This window comes from Rhinopithecus roxellana, chromosome 5 (genome assembly GCF_007565055.1).
Source record: "Rhinopithecus roxellana isolate Shanxi Qingling chromosome 5, ASM756505v1, whole genome shotgun sequence".
In the NCBI taxonomy this organism is placed as follows: domain Eukaryota; kingdom Metazoa; phylum Chordata; class Mammalia; order Primates; family Cercopithecidae; genus Rhinopithecus; species Rhinopithecus roxellana.
This window is the reverse complement of record NC_044553.1, coordinates 25095725-25113409: the sequence shown is the minus strand read 5'-3', so window position 1 is coordinate 25113409 and position 17685 is coordinate 25095725. Positions and strand designations below refer to the sequence as shown.

Below are 17685 nucleotides of genomic sequence, written 5' to 3'. Positions count from 1 at the left end.
AACAAAGAAATGGGCTCTCATGCCAAATGGATTCCCACTCCTGTGAAATGTGTGTGGCCACTGGCGTTCAAGGCCTGATCTTTGTCTGTTTTCACGTTGCTGATAAAGGTATACCTGAGGCTGGGTAATTTATAAAGAAAAAGTGGTTTAATGGACTCATGGTTCCACGTGGCTGGGGAGGCCTCACAATCATGGCAGAAGGTGAAAATCGTGTCTTACATGGCAGCGGGCAAAAGGGAATGAGAACCAAGTGAAAGAAGAACCACTTCTAAAACCATCAGATCTCGTGAGACTATACTCACTACCACGAGAACAGTATGGGGGAAACCGTCCCCATGATTCAATTACCTCCCACTAGGTCCCTCCCACAACACATGGGAATTATGGGAGCTACAATTCAAGATGAGATTCGGGTAGGGGACACAACCAGACCATATCAGGTGGTGTGTTTGTTCTAACCCGTTAAGTATGCTAAAGGTATAACAGTTGTAGCCTCTGCCTGTCTCCTGGATTCCCACACACGGCCTCCATGACTCATTAGAAAAGGAGTCTTGCGTTCCTTCTTTCAGCAAGCACAACTTTATCTGACTCTTGTTCACATTGCCCTTGTCCCTTCTGAGATTCACTTGTCTTTGACCAATGTGTATGTTACCTTTCCAGGGAAGAGTGACCCATTTTGCTTGTTGGAGTTAGGCAATGACCGGCTTCAGACGCATACCGTCTACAAAAACCTCAACCCTGAATGGAACAAAGTTTTTACATTGTAAGTGCTTTAACCTCTGAAATTATTTCTGCTATGCTTGGAAGGTAGTCTGGGGCTCTTGAGTGGAATTTTCTGTCCATTTTTATGGGCAAAGAGTAAATTTTATTGTTTTTTCTTTTGAAAACATTTTATCCTTTCATTTTATAGTGTGTGGTGTTAATAATAGAAGAGACCGTTTGGAACTGCAAGGGACTGTTATAGGAGGCATTTGTAAAGTAGATCTTTTAGTGACTAAATTAATCTATGAGTAAATGGAAGCTTCCATATTTCTAGATTAATTCATTCTTGGGTTAAGGAAATGGAGACCTGCCTTAAATTCAAGGATCTTATGTGTTCTAAAATCACGTTAATGCCAGACCCTTGTATTCTGCCAAAATCTTTAGGAAAATACAGATTTTCTGTGACTCCTTAGAGACTCCCAAAGGTTCCTTATATTCCAGTTTATATGAGCGACCCATCCCATAGTGATTCTCTGCCCACACTATCAAACCCAGGCATTTAGGAGGCTGGATATACTTAAGATCTTAGTTTGCTTTAGATTTCAAGGCACCTGAACATTGAGGGGAGGCCCCTGTTGAATTTGGGTGAAACTGTGATATACTGCCCCCATGAAGCTAAATCAGTGCTCTGTCCTGTGCTTATAAGTGAAAAAATAAAGTTCATTTTGAGTAGAGTTAATGCTATTAGTAGAAAGTTCCCAAGGCTCTATGAAAAGTGGATTAACTCTGCTAAACACCTTTGCCAGTGGCCCGGTGTAAGAGTCTCTTATTTCCCTAACTCATTGCCAATCACCATGGCTCCATTTTTCATTATCCCTGGTATCTGGCTTCTGGTCAATATTTAAAAAAAAAAAAGTTTTAAAATATTTGTAGTATTTTGTGTTTCAACAACAGAGGCTTTCTATACATTTCAGCAAATAGTGATTTTTCACCACCATTTTATTTTAAAGGTAATTCTTAATTTTAAAAATGTTAACTCCTTTCATTTGGAAGCTTTTTAAAAATTACTTTGGTTGGACACTGCTAATGCTTTCTCCCTATCCTTTCTTTAGTTTCTTTGAAAGTCCTACCCTTGAGTACAGGTATACTGTTTGAAAAATGTCATAATAAAAAAGTTGACTTCTTTTTTTCGTATGGATGTCTGAATCTTCTATGATGGAAGGTTTGGGAATACAGTCAGTTTGATTTAATTTTTGGAATTTAATTAAATGGTAGTTTTATACTCTAAGGACATACAGACTTAATTAGTGAAACAGTGTTTCCAGATCTTCATGGAACAGACTTCACTTGTGTGTTTTTGTGTATAATACATGGTATTTTTGTCACAGTCCCATTAAAGATATCCATGATGTTTTGGAAGTGACAGTGTTTGATGAAGATGGAGATAAACCCCCAGATTTTCTTGGAAAAGTTGCCATTCCCTTGCTGTCTGTAAGTTTCCTTTATTAATAAACAATTTGTGAGTCATTTTATAGTTGATGAGTTTCTATGGTCTAGAGTTGCTTTATCTTTGTCAACCTGGGAGAAAAAATCCTCCTAACTACAGCAGGAAACGACTGTTTTATTCCTCATTCTTATCTGATATTTTCAGTAGTTTCAGATATACAGGGATATAATTTTTTCCTGTTTCAGTCCAATATTTATTTAACCAACCAAAACATTTTGACTAGTTTTTCAATTCATTTTCATTCTTTCCATCTTAAGGTAGGAATTTGTCTTTGGTTACAAGAAATATAGATCAATGACTGAATTTCTATTTATTAATGAAAAACATGTATTTCTTTATACCTTCTGACTGTACATTTCTTCAAAGATTAATTGTTGGTAACTGCACATTTGTTCTCAGTTCTTCTAAAGACCATTTTCCCAAAAGTTCTATTTGTCTTTTTAGTAGTCATGTTTGCTTTCGGTTTCAAAATTAAAAAAATGCTTTGTGGAAGAAAGCAGAGAGCCTTTCTTGGAGAAGGAAAAGTGTTTTGGCAGTCCAACTAAAAGATAATGCACCAGGGTCAGTGAAGGAAAAAAAAACAAAATTCAGAAGAGAAAGCACCAAAGAATGCCTTTACGTGGCGTGAGGGGGGGGGGGTGGCGGGGGGAGGGGGAACGGGAGAGTGAATTCATCTCTTAATTAGACAGCAATGTGTGTACCAAATGTACTGTTTGAGAAGCGAGAATTCCAGTTTTTCATCCAACCATTAACACAATTTGTTTTAGGCTTATTATGACTTTATCAGCCAATGAGACTTTATTCTTCCCAAAGACTTATTTTTCCCAAGCTATCTGTGGATTTTTGTGGATGGAGCACTCCGTAATTTAACCATGAGATTAGCCTAACTTGCATGATGTTTGCAGAGGGAGGAATGCTGTACTCCTTAATATCTTTTCTTCTGTGTTTGCAGGCTTGGTTAATTTCTCCCCGAGTTCTCATATCCCTGATGTTACTCAGAGAGCCTGTCTGGAGCATCTGCTCCCTGGTACGGCTGGCTCCTGCCACATGCTCTGAGCCATCGGCACCAGTCGAGCAGCTCTCAGAGAGGAGATGGCAATTTGGGATTTTCCCCGCTTTTTTATTACAACTTTGTCAGTTATTCCCATGATAAAACATGTAACCGGAATGTGGGGGACACTTTAGAGAGGTCTGGGGGACTAGAAGCAAAGACTCTCCTTGACAGTTTTCTCATCTCACTTTTTTTATTCCTTGCTTGGAACATGACCTTTTTTTTTTTTTTTTTTTCTTCTTTTTTTTTTTTTTATACTCCCCTCTGTTTTGCAATAAAAGTTTTGTGTGTTTGGTCTTTCTATAGTACCAACAATTGACTTAGCTTGCGGGCCTGCCTGCCTTCCTTCCTTTCCCCAAACCCTTTCCCCCTTCTATCTTTCTCCTCTTCCCTCCTTGTAGCCAACCTAAAGAAAGTCAAGGTGTGTGGTGGCTTGCATTTAAGGTAGGCTTTCACAAAACCTTCTACCTTGTATTTTGAAGGATCTGGTTTGTAAAAAGCATTAGCTTAGGTTAATGGTTCTTCCTTTTTCTCTCCTTCCTCTCCTCCCTTCCTCCTTCCTCTTTCCCCCGTCCTCCTTTCCTTCCTCCTTCTCTCTCCTTCCCTCTCTCCTTCCTTCCCTAGAAGATCTAAGAAATTACCTCCAGCTAAGTCAGAGTTTCTCAATCTTGGCACTATTGATATTTTGAGCCAGGACACTCTTTGTTATATGGAGCTGCCCTGTGCATTGTAGCATGTCCAGCCATCTCCCTGACCTCGACACACTAGATAACAGTAATGCCTGCCCACATCCCTGCTGTGACAGCCAAATATGTATGTAGATGTTGCCAGATATTCTGAGGGTGTAGAGATCACTTCCAGTCAAGAACCGCTGACCTAAACTAATGCATTTTTCAAAACATATCTTTCAAAATACAAGGTAGAATATCTCATGAACGACCTGGCTTAAATGCAGGGAGTCCTCGATTGGGACTTTTTTCAGATTGGTCATAAGCTGCCTTATGATCTGTTGTTCATTCATTTGTTCCACAGATATTCATCAAGCGTCCACTTTGTGCCAGGCAGTGCTTTAGGTGATAGAGCTCTAATAACGACCAGAGGGAGGCTCCCTTTTCACTTGGAGCTTTTATTATAGTAGCAGGAAACAATGCATAAACAAAACAAAAGCAGTATACAGAATGTTAGATGGTGAAAAGTAAAGAGGGAGAGGATTGCCAGGAATATGTGTGGGGAAGGGCACCTTTTTCCGGCTGCTAGCCAGGGAGGGCCTCATGGAAAAGGGGGCATTTGAGTGGGAACTTAAGGAGGTGAGGGAGAGAGCCATGTGGATATCTGAGAAATCCCTCCCAGGCAGGAAATTCTCAAGTTCAAGGGCTGTGAGGCAGGACCTTGACTGTCAAATTCCAGCGATGGCTGGGCAGCCAGTATAGATTGATCAAGTGTGCCTGGTGGCGAACAGGAAAGGACACAGGGGTAGGGTGGAGCTGGAGAGGACCCTGGCGGATGTAAAAGTGAAAAAGATTGAAGTACTTTGACTTTTTCATAGTGGGGGATGGAAAGCCACAAAGCGTTTCAGGCCAGGAAGTGCTTGATTTGTTCCACATTATGTGTTTGTTTCTAATATAAAAGTGCTGTGTACATCCAGGAATAACCCCTGATCTGCAAGGTCTCCACCTTGTAAAGCAGCACAGCCTGGGCCATTCCTCTCAAGGACTTTGGGGTCCCTGGTATGGTACACTCAATAAGGTGCTTCGGCTGCTGCTGTTCACTCTGTTTCCATGCAGATTCATTTCCGGATTCCTGACTGATAAATTGGGGAAGTGATCACATCTTCTAATGCATCTATGTGGGCTCTTCCTGAAATTCAGTGGTCCACCTGCTACATTCCCTCTCCAAATGAATTGATTCTCTGTGTAATATTAGATATAAATATGATCTTAAAATGGCCGTAACCCTCAATTTAACTGGCAAAGTATAAGCTGTAAGTCGTTTCGTGAATCATTCTATTTTCAAATAATTCTAACTTGTGATTTAGAGGATGTGTTTTAACCTACTTATTTAGATCTAGGTTTTTTTTTTTCTTTAATCTCTCTTGAGTGATGCTTGCAATAGAATAGTGAACTAGCAAGCTCTGTGCCATGCACTTAGCATGCGCTGAATCATCAATTCTCTAAGGACTGGATGAGGCAGGCTTTATTACTATGCCCATTTACAAATACAGATACTGAAGCACTGAAAGGATGCTGTAGCTAGTAAGTAATAGAGATAGGATTTGAATTTAGGTGGTATCACACTAAAGCCTGAGCTCCTACGAGTTTGTTATATTGCCACAGTGAGTAACTATTAAGTATATATCATCCCCAAAGCAAGAATCAAGAGGCCATTTTGTGTAACCACTGTGCTATGTGCCGTCAGGGTCAGGGTTGGTGGGTGGCAAGAGGGGCGCAGACTTGAAGAGTTGCATATGCTGCAGGAAGGCATCTGTGCAATAAACACATAAGACCCAAATAAACATATAAGTCCCACGGGAACGAGAAAGGGCAGTGGGAAGTAGGAGGGATGGGTTTAAGTTCAGGAAGACTTAGGAAGCAGGGAGTTTGAGCTGGATCAGGGATGAGTGGCATGTTGATAGTGTATGATGGGTGAAGAATAAAGGTCATTCCAAACAGAGGGTCCAGGGAGAGAATGAGGGAAGCAGAGGTTTAGGGGAAAGGCCATGTCTGGGAACAAGGAGGGACCCAGCTTCCAGGAGCTCAGGGTGGGCATGGAGGGGAAGTGGGACACACTGAGGGCAGTCCCGGAAAGGTTGAGGGAGGTCTCGGTTACTATTTTAGCAGGGAGTCACTGAAGATTTTTGACCTGGAGGTAGAGATATTGGAGCAGTTGACTAGGAAGAAACTTTTGGCTCTAGTATGAAGCAAATTAGTGAGAGAGAAGACTCTTCCCAGAAGACTTGGCTGAAACTCTCAGAATTAAGCGTCAAAGAACACCCTTAGATTTGATATTGTGTGCTTCTTAGGAGCAGGACTTGTTTCTCTCTTTTGTTTTGTTTTTTAACATGAGAGAGAATCATAAAAATTGATCTGTTGGTGTTTCACTCTGATCTTTATGGGCTATGGAGCCATAATCAATAATACCTTATTTTAGGTTTAAAAACAGAAATTGTGTTTCTTGAAGAGGAATGTGAATAAATTTTTTGAGAATTCATTTTCTCTAATCAGGTCATAAACCATAACTTGATTTATACTTTTAGAGAAAATGCAAACTATATTTTTAAATGTCTAAGTATAAAGTATAGAATATACTTCAATTTTTAATCTCACTCAGAATGGTAATGTGCTAAGTGCATGTAAGCCTGGTAAATAAAGAGCCTGTTCTAAATTCACTATATCTTTTTAATCAGGGTGAATGTGCTAACTGACTACTGGCTTATGTAAAATCCATATAAATATATTCATTATTGATGGTGAATTGCTCAAGGCTTATATATGTATAGATACATGCTTAGATGTTTATCATAATTGAAAGAATACAGGCCAATGGGCTATCCTTCCATATATTTCATTTGTCTTCAATCTTTTTCAGAAAAAGTAGTTATTTATATAGATATATAATATGTTTTAATAAAATATTCATGGATAAAACAGTAGAAAATTGATATTGGAATGTGTTATAATCTGAAGACTTCTAATATTTACTCATTTTCACATTGCTCCTCTAATCTTCTAAACAGTAACGTAGTAAGTGTGCATTAGAGAACACTAAGCACACCTTAGAATCTAAAAACATGTCAGGCAGTAGACACTATCTTCTGATAATTCACTGATTCAAAAGACTTATTTAATATTTTTATCCTCAATTAAGTGATCTTCATTCTGTCCGAAAAATCAGGCTGGATTCTTCAAGTTCTTCTCCTCTAGGCCATTCCTTTTTATTGAATCACACATTTACCCTCTCAAAATTACCCAGTGGACCCATTTTAGGCGACTGAAAATCAGCTTTCATGGCAATCTGTAAAATGGGAAAAGCATGCATATATTGGTATTTCCTAATAATAAATAAGAAGTCATCTGCAGCTTGATGAAGACCTGCAATTTTTTTTTTTTGTTGTTTGTTTGTTTGTTTGTTTTGAGATGGAGTCTTTCTCTGTTACCTGGCCTGGAGTACAGTGGCTCCATCTTGGCTCACTGCAGCCTCCGCCTCCCAGGCTCAAGCAATTCTCCTGACTTAGCCTCCTGAGTAACTAGGATTACAGGTGCCCACCACCACGCCCAGCTAATTTTTGTATTTTTAGTAGAGACAGGGTTTCACCATGTTGGCCAGGCTGGTCTCAAACTACTGACCTCAGGTGTTCTGCCCGCCTCAGCCTCCCAAAGTGCTGGGATTACAGGCATGAGCCACCATGCCTGGCCGAAGACCTGCGTTTTGAATCAAATGTGAGTCCTTTTGTGTGAGCCAGGCCAATGTCACAAATGACTGTATAATCAGAAGCATGGATCTTTATGCTGCCCTTCTAAATTTCCAGTGTTTTCTGTGAATCCATGCACACCTGATAGCTGGCTGCACCAATAGCAGCTTCACTTAATTAGTTTTATAGGACAAATTTTCTATGATGGCTTGTACCAAATAAATGCCACGTATATCTCCATTTGCATTTCCAATTAACTCTATTGCCCAAGTTTCACCTGTGATGGGTTTGTGCATTGAAATGGACTTGAACAATCCTAGGTTATTTTAGGTTAAATACAGAAATTTTTGGCCATTAAAGTAAATAATATTGATTTATATTTAAGCTTAAAAAAAAAAGTAAAAGTAATCTGTTGCCAAGATTTGGTTTTCCAGGGCACAGATTTGGTCGGGAAATTCCATGTGAGTCAAGTTGGTGCCATAGGGTAGAGGGGCAGTGTACATAGGTGAAAAGGAGAGAGGGATGTATCACCTGGGAAATCATTTGATAAAGACAAAACTTGAGTCCCGATACGGGGTGAAAATGGTCACGTTGAACGGAAACTTTCAGCTCTTCTCATTGTCTACTCCTGGTCCAATGTGTCCATTGAAATAAATAAATGAAGACAAAATAACACAAATTTCCCATTGGTCCTAGAAACTAGGCAAGAATACGTTTAACATGCTGGATAGATCCTGAGCCCCATGGAGTAGATAGTATGAGTATTTGATTAGAACAGACAGGCTAAGAGAGAAAGAGTGACTGTAGGAGTCTCCTGATGGCAAGTAGAAAGCTGGGTGAATCACACATGGTGGTAGATGTTAAATCAGTACAACTTTTCTATTAAGTGGAAAAACCTCTTACATGGATTCAAAGAGTAAAATCTAACTGCTACTTCTTTGAGACACCTAAAACACAGTAATACACAAGTGGATGAACGAAAGTATCCTACACAAATGTAAGTGAAAGGTAGGCCAAAAACTTGATACAGGTTTTAGGGGTAAAAAAAAAAAAAATTGAATTAACCATAAGGTTATAAGACTGGGTGCAGTGGCTCACACCTGTAATCCCAACACTTTGAGAGGCCAAGGTGGGCAGATCACGAGGTTAGGAGATCAAGACCATCCTGGCTAACACGGTGAAACGCCATCTCCACTAAAAAATACAAAAAATTAGCTGGGCGTGGGGATGGCCACCTGTAGTCCCAGCTACTCGGGAGGCTGAGGCAGGAGAATGGTGTGAACCCGGGCAGCGGAGGTTGTAGTGAGCAGAGATCGCGCCACTGCACTCCAGCCTGGGCGACAGAGTGAGACTCCATCTCAAAATAAATAAATACATAAATAAATACATAAATAAATAAATAAATAAAAGGTCATTATAAATATGAACCTTTAAGTGGATAACTTTTCATAGAAATAGATATGCATATTAAATAGGGAAAAATAATAAAACTAGAATTGTCAAACAATATACATTATGTATTCAGCATTTTAAAAAATCAGAAACAGGCCGGGCGCAGTGGCTCATGCCTGTAATCCCAGTATTTTGGGAGGCTGAGCCAGGTGAATCACAAGGTCAGGAGTTCGAGACCAGTCTGACCAACATGGTGAAACCCCGTTTTCTACTAAAAATACAAAAATTAGCCGGCCATGGTGGCATGCGCCTGTAATTCTAGGTACTCAGGAGGCTGGGGCAGGAATATCGCTTGAACCTGGGAGGCAGAGGTTGCAGTGAGCCAAGATCACGCCGCTGCACTCCCACCTGGGTGACAGAGCAAGACTTCACCTCAAAAAAAAAAAAAAAAAAAAAAAAAAAAGAAAAGAAAAGAAAAAAAAACCCAAAATAAAAATTAGAAACAAGGCTGAGAATGGATGTCTCTTGAAGGCCCTAATTTGGGAAGATCCAGGAAGTGTTAGCAGTGAAGATCCTGCACATTCCTCTGCAAACACTGCATTTCTCAGCAGGAGATTCTAGAGTTTCTCTCTCTCTCTCTCTCACTTTTTTTAAAAAACTAATTCTCAGATGATTTCTAAGCATACTAAGGTGGTGGTTCTCAAATTTTGGAGAAGATAAGCAATAAGCTTGATCTAATGTATGTGTGTGTATACATACACATAAAAAATAGAAAATATTCTGTTCCAGTACCCATTTAACATACTCAAACACTGATCATGTTCTGGGTCTAAAATACTTCAGTAAATTCACAAAAAGCAGAAATTATACTTGGTTACAGTATTATAAAAATAGAAATTGGTAATAGAAATATCAAGCTATTTGCTGGCAGAAAAAAAAATCCCAAATAGCTAAGGTAGATACCAAAACTGCAATTATAAACTACTTAGAAATGGACAATTAAATACTATACATAAAAACTATGGATAAAGGCCAAAAGTGTTATTCAGAGGAAATTCTTACCTTGAATGGTTTTAGCATTAAACAAGAAATGTTGAAAATCAATTAAACATCTGAACAACAACAACAACAAAATCTCAAGTTAATAAAAGAAAGAAAACTTGAATTAAGATAAAAGCAGAGAGCAATAATCTGGAAAATAAGTGAATAACAGATACGATAAATTCAAATATTCCCCAAAAAACAAATGAGGCAAACCATTTAAAGGGTTCATGGAGAAAAAGAAAAAAATAGATTAAGGATGAGGAAAGAACTGTAGAGAACACTCAACTTCCCTGAGGGGTCTGAGAGAAAACATGAATAGTTATAGAGACATGTCCTGGGAGAACCTGGGTACTGTAATGGTATAAAATCTCTCCCTATGAACTGTAAACATAATACAATTCCATGTTTGGGAAAATGTTTATAAAAAAGTAAAGATAATTGTCTTCCAAAAGTATAACTGTAGCAATTTGGATGTACTGTTTAGTGAAAATAATTACCCAAAGACTAGGAAAATTTATGAAATTATTTCAGCCTTTTCTCCCTGCCTCCACCCTGCCCCCCACAAATAAGAAAATAACCAATCCAAATTATTTTATGAACAAGTATTTTTCAACCCTTAAAGGGACAAGCCATTCTTAGATTACATTTATTAAGAACATGAAAACATGAAAAACTTGGAGAAAAAATAGAGGTATTCCCTCTATTATCTCATCTTTAAATTGATAATAGTTCCTATTGCATAGGATTGTTTGGAAAATCTAATGAGCTTATATGTTTATGAATTAGCAATTAAAAATTAAGCGTTTTATGTCAGTTTTGAGCAATACAAAAATTAAATATGAAATGCACATTTTAATAAAGGAAATATTTGCAAATACTATCTGATAACATATTATCTATAAATAATCTATCTGATAATAACATGTATTAACCTTGAACATAAAGAAAAATACATAGAAAACATTTTGGAATGAATAAAATGTCAGTAAGATCAGCATTATGAAAATAAGATTCATGACTATACACAATGGGAAAACATTTTCTTTTTTTTTTTTTTTTTTTTTTTTTTTTTTTTTTTTTTTTTTTTTTTTTTTTTTTGAGACGGAGTCTCGCTCTGTCGCCCAGGCTGGAGTGCAGTGGCCGGATCTCAGCTCACTGCAAGCTCCGCCTCCCGGGTTTACGCCATTCTCCTGCCTCAGCCTCCCGAGTAGCTGGACTACAGGCGCCCGCCACCTCGCCCGGCTAGTTTTCTGTATTTTTTAGTAGAGACGGGGTTTCACCGTGTTAGCCAGGATGGTCTCGATCTCCTGAGCTCGTGATCCGCCCGTCTCGGCCTCCCAAAGTGCTGGGATTACAGGCTTGAGCCACCGCGCCCGGCGAAAACATTTTCTAAAAGTGAAAAAGAATCCAAGACTGTAACAGAAAATAAAACAAAAAATTATAAAGTCTTAAGATTTATATGAAGAAATTCTAGAACTGTACTGAAGGGCTTGAGAGAGGACTAATTGGAAATCATTTAATTTATAATAAACTTGAAGGATGAAGTTACTGGTAAATGATAAACTACTTAATAAGCAATTCTGGGAATTTGGTTGCTTATCCATTGGGGAAAATGTGTCGGTGTATTACAGCAAACACAACAATTTCAAGATGAGTTAAAGATCAAACGCTTGAAACAAACTTCATTAAAAATGTCAAAATAGTGGAGAAATCCTATATAAGTAAACTGAGAAGCAGGAATAATAAGAGAGAAAAAATCTTAAGGTGTCAGTATGGCCAAAACAAAAATCACCATCAGAAATTAAAGACAAAGGATAGACTGGTAAAAGTTACTGGCAGTATCTAAACAAATGGATAATATCACTAGTACAGTATATACATTTTCTTTAATCAATAAGGAAAATACAAGTCAACCTAGCAGAAAACTTCATTCAAAGAAGTCAAAATTGGCCAGGCACGGTGGGACACACCAGTAATCCTAGCACTTTGGGAGGCTAAGGCGGGTGTATCACCTGAGGTCAGGAGTTTGAGGCCTGCCTGGCCAACATGGTGAAACCTCGTCTCTACTAAAAATACAAAAATTAGCCGGGCGTGGTGGCGTGCTGCTGTAATCCCAGCTGCTCAGGAGGCTGAGGCAGGAGAATCACTTGAACTCCGGAGGCGGAGGTTGCAGTGAGCCAAGATTGCACCATGGCATTCCAGCCTAGGCAATAGAGCAAAACCCCACCTCGAAAAAAAAAAAAAAAAAAAGAGTAAAAAACATGATAGCTAAACACGTATGAATGGCTCGTGATTTATTCAATTATGATCATGATGTTCAAGAATGCAAATGCTGCTATAGCCAGACTACCTAGGTTGACATCCTGACTCCTCCCTTAAACTGGCTGTGTGATTTTTGACAAGTTACTTAACCTATCTGTCTGCATTTTTTTGTTGCTGAAGTGAAGATATGTATCCTTCTACTTGTATTGGAGGTGTGGTGAAGATCAGAGTTAAGTGTGAGATGGGCACAACATTCCCTGGCACGCAGTGAGCACTTATAGTGTAAGCTGGCATTACCTTCATCTGCATTGTTTTAGCAATTGAAATGACCAAATATGAATATGCCTTAAAAACTTCATATGAGTGTTTGTTTAAAAATGTTATATTGACATTGTGACTGGGTGCGGTGGCTCACGCCTGGAATCCCAGCACTTTGGGAGGCTGAGGCGGGTGGATCATGAGGTCAGGAGATCGAGACCATCCTAGCTAACATGGTAAAACCCTGTTTCTACTAAAAATACAAAGCATTAGCCAGGTGTGGCGGCATGTGCCTGTAGTCCCAGCTACTTGGGAGGCTGAGGCAGCAGAATCGCTTGAACCCGGGAGGCAGAGGTTGCAGTAAACCAAGATTGCGCCACTGCACTCCAGCCTGGGCGACAGAGTGAGACTCCATCTCAAAAACAAACAAACAAAAAAAGTTATATTAACATTATGTTTTTTCTATTCAACATTTCTTGTAAATTTTGCATGATTTTTGGAATTAATGTGTATTGCTTTTGAAGGAGCAGCTCATATTTTAGGGACAGCTGGTTTGGGTTTCAGGCAGTGGATGAATGGATTGTCTCAAGAAGGAAGAAGTGAAGTAGAAATGGAAGAGGTATAGGGTGATGAATTCCGTGTTGCCTCTACTAACTGGTAGCTGAGCTTCTGTGCAGGCAAACCATGACCTAGTAGGTCTTTCTCGTGCTGTTTGTATAACTCACATCATGGGAACAAGGCCTGATTCCAAGTGGCAACAAGAATGTGAATGGATACCAAGTAAAGTGTATGGATTTTCCTCTTGCCCAGCCACGTGTCTGTCCTCGTCACATTTTATTGGAGAGCTACTTTCCATGTGCATCAGGTGGTACCAACTAATATGTCATGGTGTTGTCACGTTATTTTCCCTTTTATGTAGAGTGAATAATGGCTGAAAGAACAATGCCATTTATACGCAACGTCCTCAGTTTCTAACTGGAAGGTCAAACAATGGGGAATCAATATGACTCTTTAGTTTGGATTTTGATCTTAAGTGTGTATCTTTCCTCTCTAAAGCCATTGATGGTTTTATTGCTTCATATTGATTCTGATTAACCTTGCTGTTGAATAAGTTGGCAACTCATTGCATCAAAGATCTTTATAGGAAAGCATAATAATTATTGTTTTCTTAAAAGAGTTCAAGATGAGAAGCTTTTTTCTCGGTTCTCACATGCTCACCTCTGTTATATGCTGATTATAAAATAGTTTAGTTTTCTAATATATTGAGTGTACCATTTATTTGACTCAAAAATTTGTTTTATCAACCAACTTCTAAAAACTGATTATATTTACTGTGCTTACAGCTTGGTAAATATATTTAATATTTTTTATATATAAAAAAAGTTAAATAGCTTAAGCATGAGTATGGGGCAAATTAAAAATTTTAAGCAAGACTATCTTCAGTAACTTGGTTCTGGCTCTAAAATCCTGAATTATTACTCAGAAACAGACTTCTTGTACTTCTATTTACTGACTAATTGAACCAGGAATCAACTGTTAGCATGCTCTATAAAAGCTTTGTGATATATTTCTGAAAATAATATAAGGGACATGAAAATGTCAATTTTCCTGATTGGGGTGTTTGCATTCTCGAGTTAAATCTATTATTACTGTCCTGCGTAAATGGTTTCTTCAACTTATTACCTAATATTATGCATTATTTGGCCATCAAAAGGCAAGTATACAAAAATGTGTAGTAAGTCAATTTGAAGAGTTTATCCTGGAAAACTGAAGTTGAAGACATCATTATTTTATCCAAGACTCGTATTTGAGTGAAGTCCTCCCAAATGTCAGCTCAGGAAATCTCTCCAAATGAATTACGTTGTCTTTTTGTCATAAATTGAAAGCTGTATTGTTCCTTTTTGCCTTTGCTGACAGAGATCTCAAAATTAATGAAAAGTATATATAGATTCTCTCCTCTAAATTTTCTTTTGACTGTGTTTTAATTATGTCTGTTTAATTATTTAATGGAAGCTTTAAAGTTATAAATGTAGAAATAATTTTCAGACTTTTAAAGATAAATAAATTTAGTTTAGACATGGAATATATGTGTGTGTGTGTGTGTGTGTGTGTGTGTGTGTGTGTGTGTGTATGTTCGGTTTTCATCTCCTATTATATAAATGCTCTCATGTAGGCAAGTTGGAGGATACAGAACTTTTTATCTGATATTCTTGTTTTAGAAGTTCAATTATATAATCAGAGAGGAAAATGAAAATATTTTTAAAAGTAGTCTCTTCTGTTACTATCTCAATGTTAATTATAACACTATTCAAATGTGTTCACCTGTTCTTAACCCAAACATATTCCAAATACAAACTAGCATGTTTCTTCTTTCCTTTACCTTTTATCTTTTCCCTAAAGATATTCCTTATAGCAGACAAGCTAGAAAAGTGGAAGCAACTAAATGTTCATCAATAGGAGAATTAATAAATTATAGTTTATTCACTTTTTAAAGATTATATAGCAGTATAAAAAATGAACCAGACCTAGATACTAATATAAACAAATTATCAAGTCATATTGATAGATATAAAAAAATTGCGAAATACATACCATTTGTCACTTAGGCAAATAATTTTAAAAACATTTGTCTGTCAAGACTATTTTTATGAATACAAAATCTCAATAAAACTTAGAAAGGATGCATGCCAAATTCCTATCTAATTTATGTTTAGGGAAAGGAATTTGGTGTTGGTGGAAGTTCAAAGGGACTTCAGTTTTTTCAGCAATTTTTAAACTTTTTGCAGTTTTTAAACTTATATTCTATTTTTTAAGATAGTTAAGTCCCAAATATGCATAGGTTTAATTCTATCTCAGGCTTTGATGCCTGCTTTCATGTCCTTAGGTGGGTTCTGATTTTGCTGACACAATGTGAGGGACATTAGGAAACAGGAAATGGTCATTTACCAAATTGAAAAAAAAATCCCTTTGCTATAAAATATTTCTCTTTATTCTAATACCTCTTGTTCTTCTGTTATCCTTCGCCAGCCCTTAAGAAATCATGGAAATTTTAAGATAACAGTATAATGACTGTGGGTTGAAGCAAAGCTAAACTGGACCCAAGTCAGCTTGGCAAATTGTCAGGCTGTTTTTGTATTTATTTCTTTCAACTTTAACATCCACAATTTATTAAGTGAGACTGTGTATCAAAGCGGAAGCTCAGAATCCTGTTTGGACACCGTTTAGGAAGGAAACCAGGTCTTTATGGGGCACCCCCTTCCTCTTAGCTGCTGGCCAGGAAGACCATCCTTCTGTATCAAACTTATTCAATCAGAAAGAGGTGGGGTGACTTTGGGAAGGAAGATGACCTCTCCCTTGTAAAGTGGAATTGCTCTGTTTCCCCCCATGACTTATTCAACTCATTTCCACCGCTGTTTGTAAGAACACTTGTGTGAATGCTTGTAGCGACAGCAATAGTCATTTAAAATATGGCTCAAATTTCATGCTGTTAGATTTCCTATGCTATTTACATTTTTGATCATTACAAACTCAAATAGAGCTTTTGATTAACTTGAGTTTTGCTGAGGCCCTTTTAGAGTTAACAGGTATGCTTCTTAGAAGGCTGAAGTTTAATCAGTTACATATACTACTACTATGTAAAATCATGACTGCCATCAAATCTGAAAAGAGAATGATTAAATCAAGCTAATTAACTTGTCTTTCATGGGAGCCAATTAGTTTCCAAAATGATACTGAAGATATTTTACTTAGATAACTTATATGTAGGGTCCACAGGTAGACTAGTGTATGGGACTGATGCGACATGCCAGCCAAGAGAGGACAGCAGAGAAACTTGTTTGTTTTGAAGATTTATTGGCACTGTACATTTTGAGTGTTTTTGGATTTTGACCTCAACTTTAAACTGATTTATTTACTTAATTTGCATTGTTTCCTGGCTAGTAAAATACTATTAAAACCAGCTCCTTTATTCATTTCTGTTAAAAATAACCTTTTGGGGGAAATAATTTTAGATTTACAGAGAAGTTCAAAGAGAATACAGGGTTCCCCATACATACCTTATCCAGTTTATTCTAATATTGACGTCATATATTACCATAATACATTTGTTAAAACTGAAAATAGCTAACATTGTTACACTGCAATTAAACTCTGATCCTTATTTGGATTTCACCAGTTTTTGCACCAATATCTTTTTTCTGCTCAAGGACCCAATCCAGAATACCACATTGCATTTAGTCATCTTATCTCCTTAGTCTCTTCTAATCTATGACAGTTTCCTAGTCTTTCCTCTTTCCCATGACCTTTACAGTCTTGAAGAGTATTGGCCAGGAATTTTGTAGAATATTCATCATTTTTGAGTAAATGGAAATATGTAACTTATGATTTGCACCGATTTTTTCACCCACACACCAGTTTCAGCCTGGTGATTGTCACTTTATCTTCCTGTCTAGAGCGTGTTATAACAGCATTCTAAAAGTAAAAGGTGATTTATCATGGATTTAATATTTGTTTAATGTTTGCTTCATCTGTGATCATTCTGCATCCCCAATTTTGCCGAAATTAGTTTTGGTTATTTACTTTAAACCACATAGTAACTTTGCACCGATGTGTATCTTATCTTTTGTTTGTGACAGATTAGAGATGGACAACCAAATTGTTATGTACTAAAGAATAAAGATTTAGAACAAGCTTTTAAAGGAGTTATTTACTTAGAGATGGACCTTATATATAATCCGGTAAGTCTAACTGGGTCATACTTCCCGGCTTTCCCATACCTAAAATAGAAGGTGACCAGCTTTTGCAGGCTCAAATCAATGTAAGATGTTTCACAATTTTTGCAGCTAGAGAGAGGAAAGAATAGTGTTTTAAAGCTGAGTCATAAAATGTGCTGGACATCCCAGCTCTCAAGTGGTATTAACCCTGTTGAATCAGCAGAATTAATGTTGTTTAATTCTCAATAAATCTAAGTTGTCAGGGAAAAAATTTAAAAAACAGGAAAATTATTTTTATATAATCTCTTTATTATAAAATTTTATATAAAATGTATATAATATAACCTAT

General features: G+C 37.5%; 1 protein-coding gene across 3 annotated transcripts in view; it reads left to right on the top strand.

The window, feature by feature from the left end:
• The window catches only part of MCTP2 (multiple C2 and transmembrane domain containing 2), a 262919-nt gene that overhangs the window by 154322 nt on the left and 90912 nt on the right, over nucleotides 1-17685 (top strand). For all 3 annotated transcript variants that reach the window (XM_010371429.2, XM_030930371.1, XM_010371430.2), the window contains 3 exons: nucleotides 661-763; nucleotides 2091-2193; nucleotides 17259-17360. In XM_010371429.2, the coding sequence (XP_010369731.1) occupies nucleotides 661-763; nucleotides 2091-2193; nucleotides 17259-17360 (308 nt within the window). The remainder of the gene's footprint in view (nucleotides 1-660; nucleotides 764-2090; nucleotides 2194-17258; nucleotides 17361-17685) is intronic.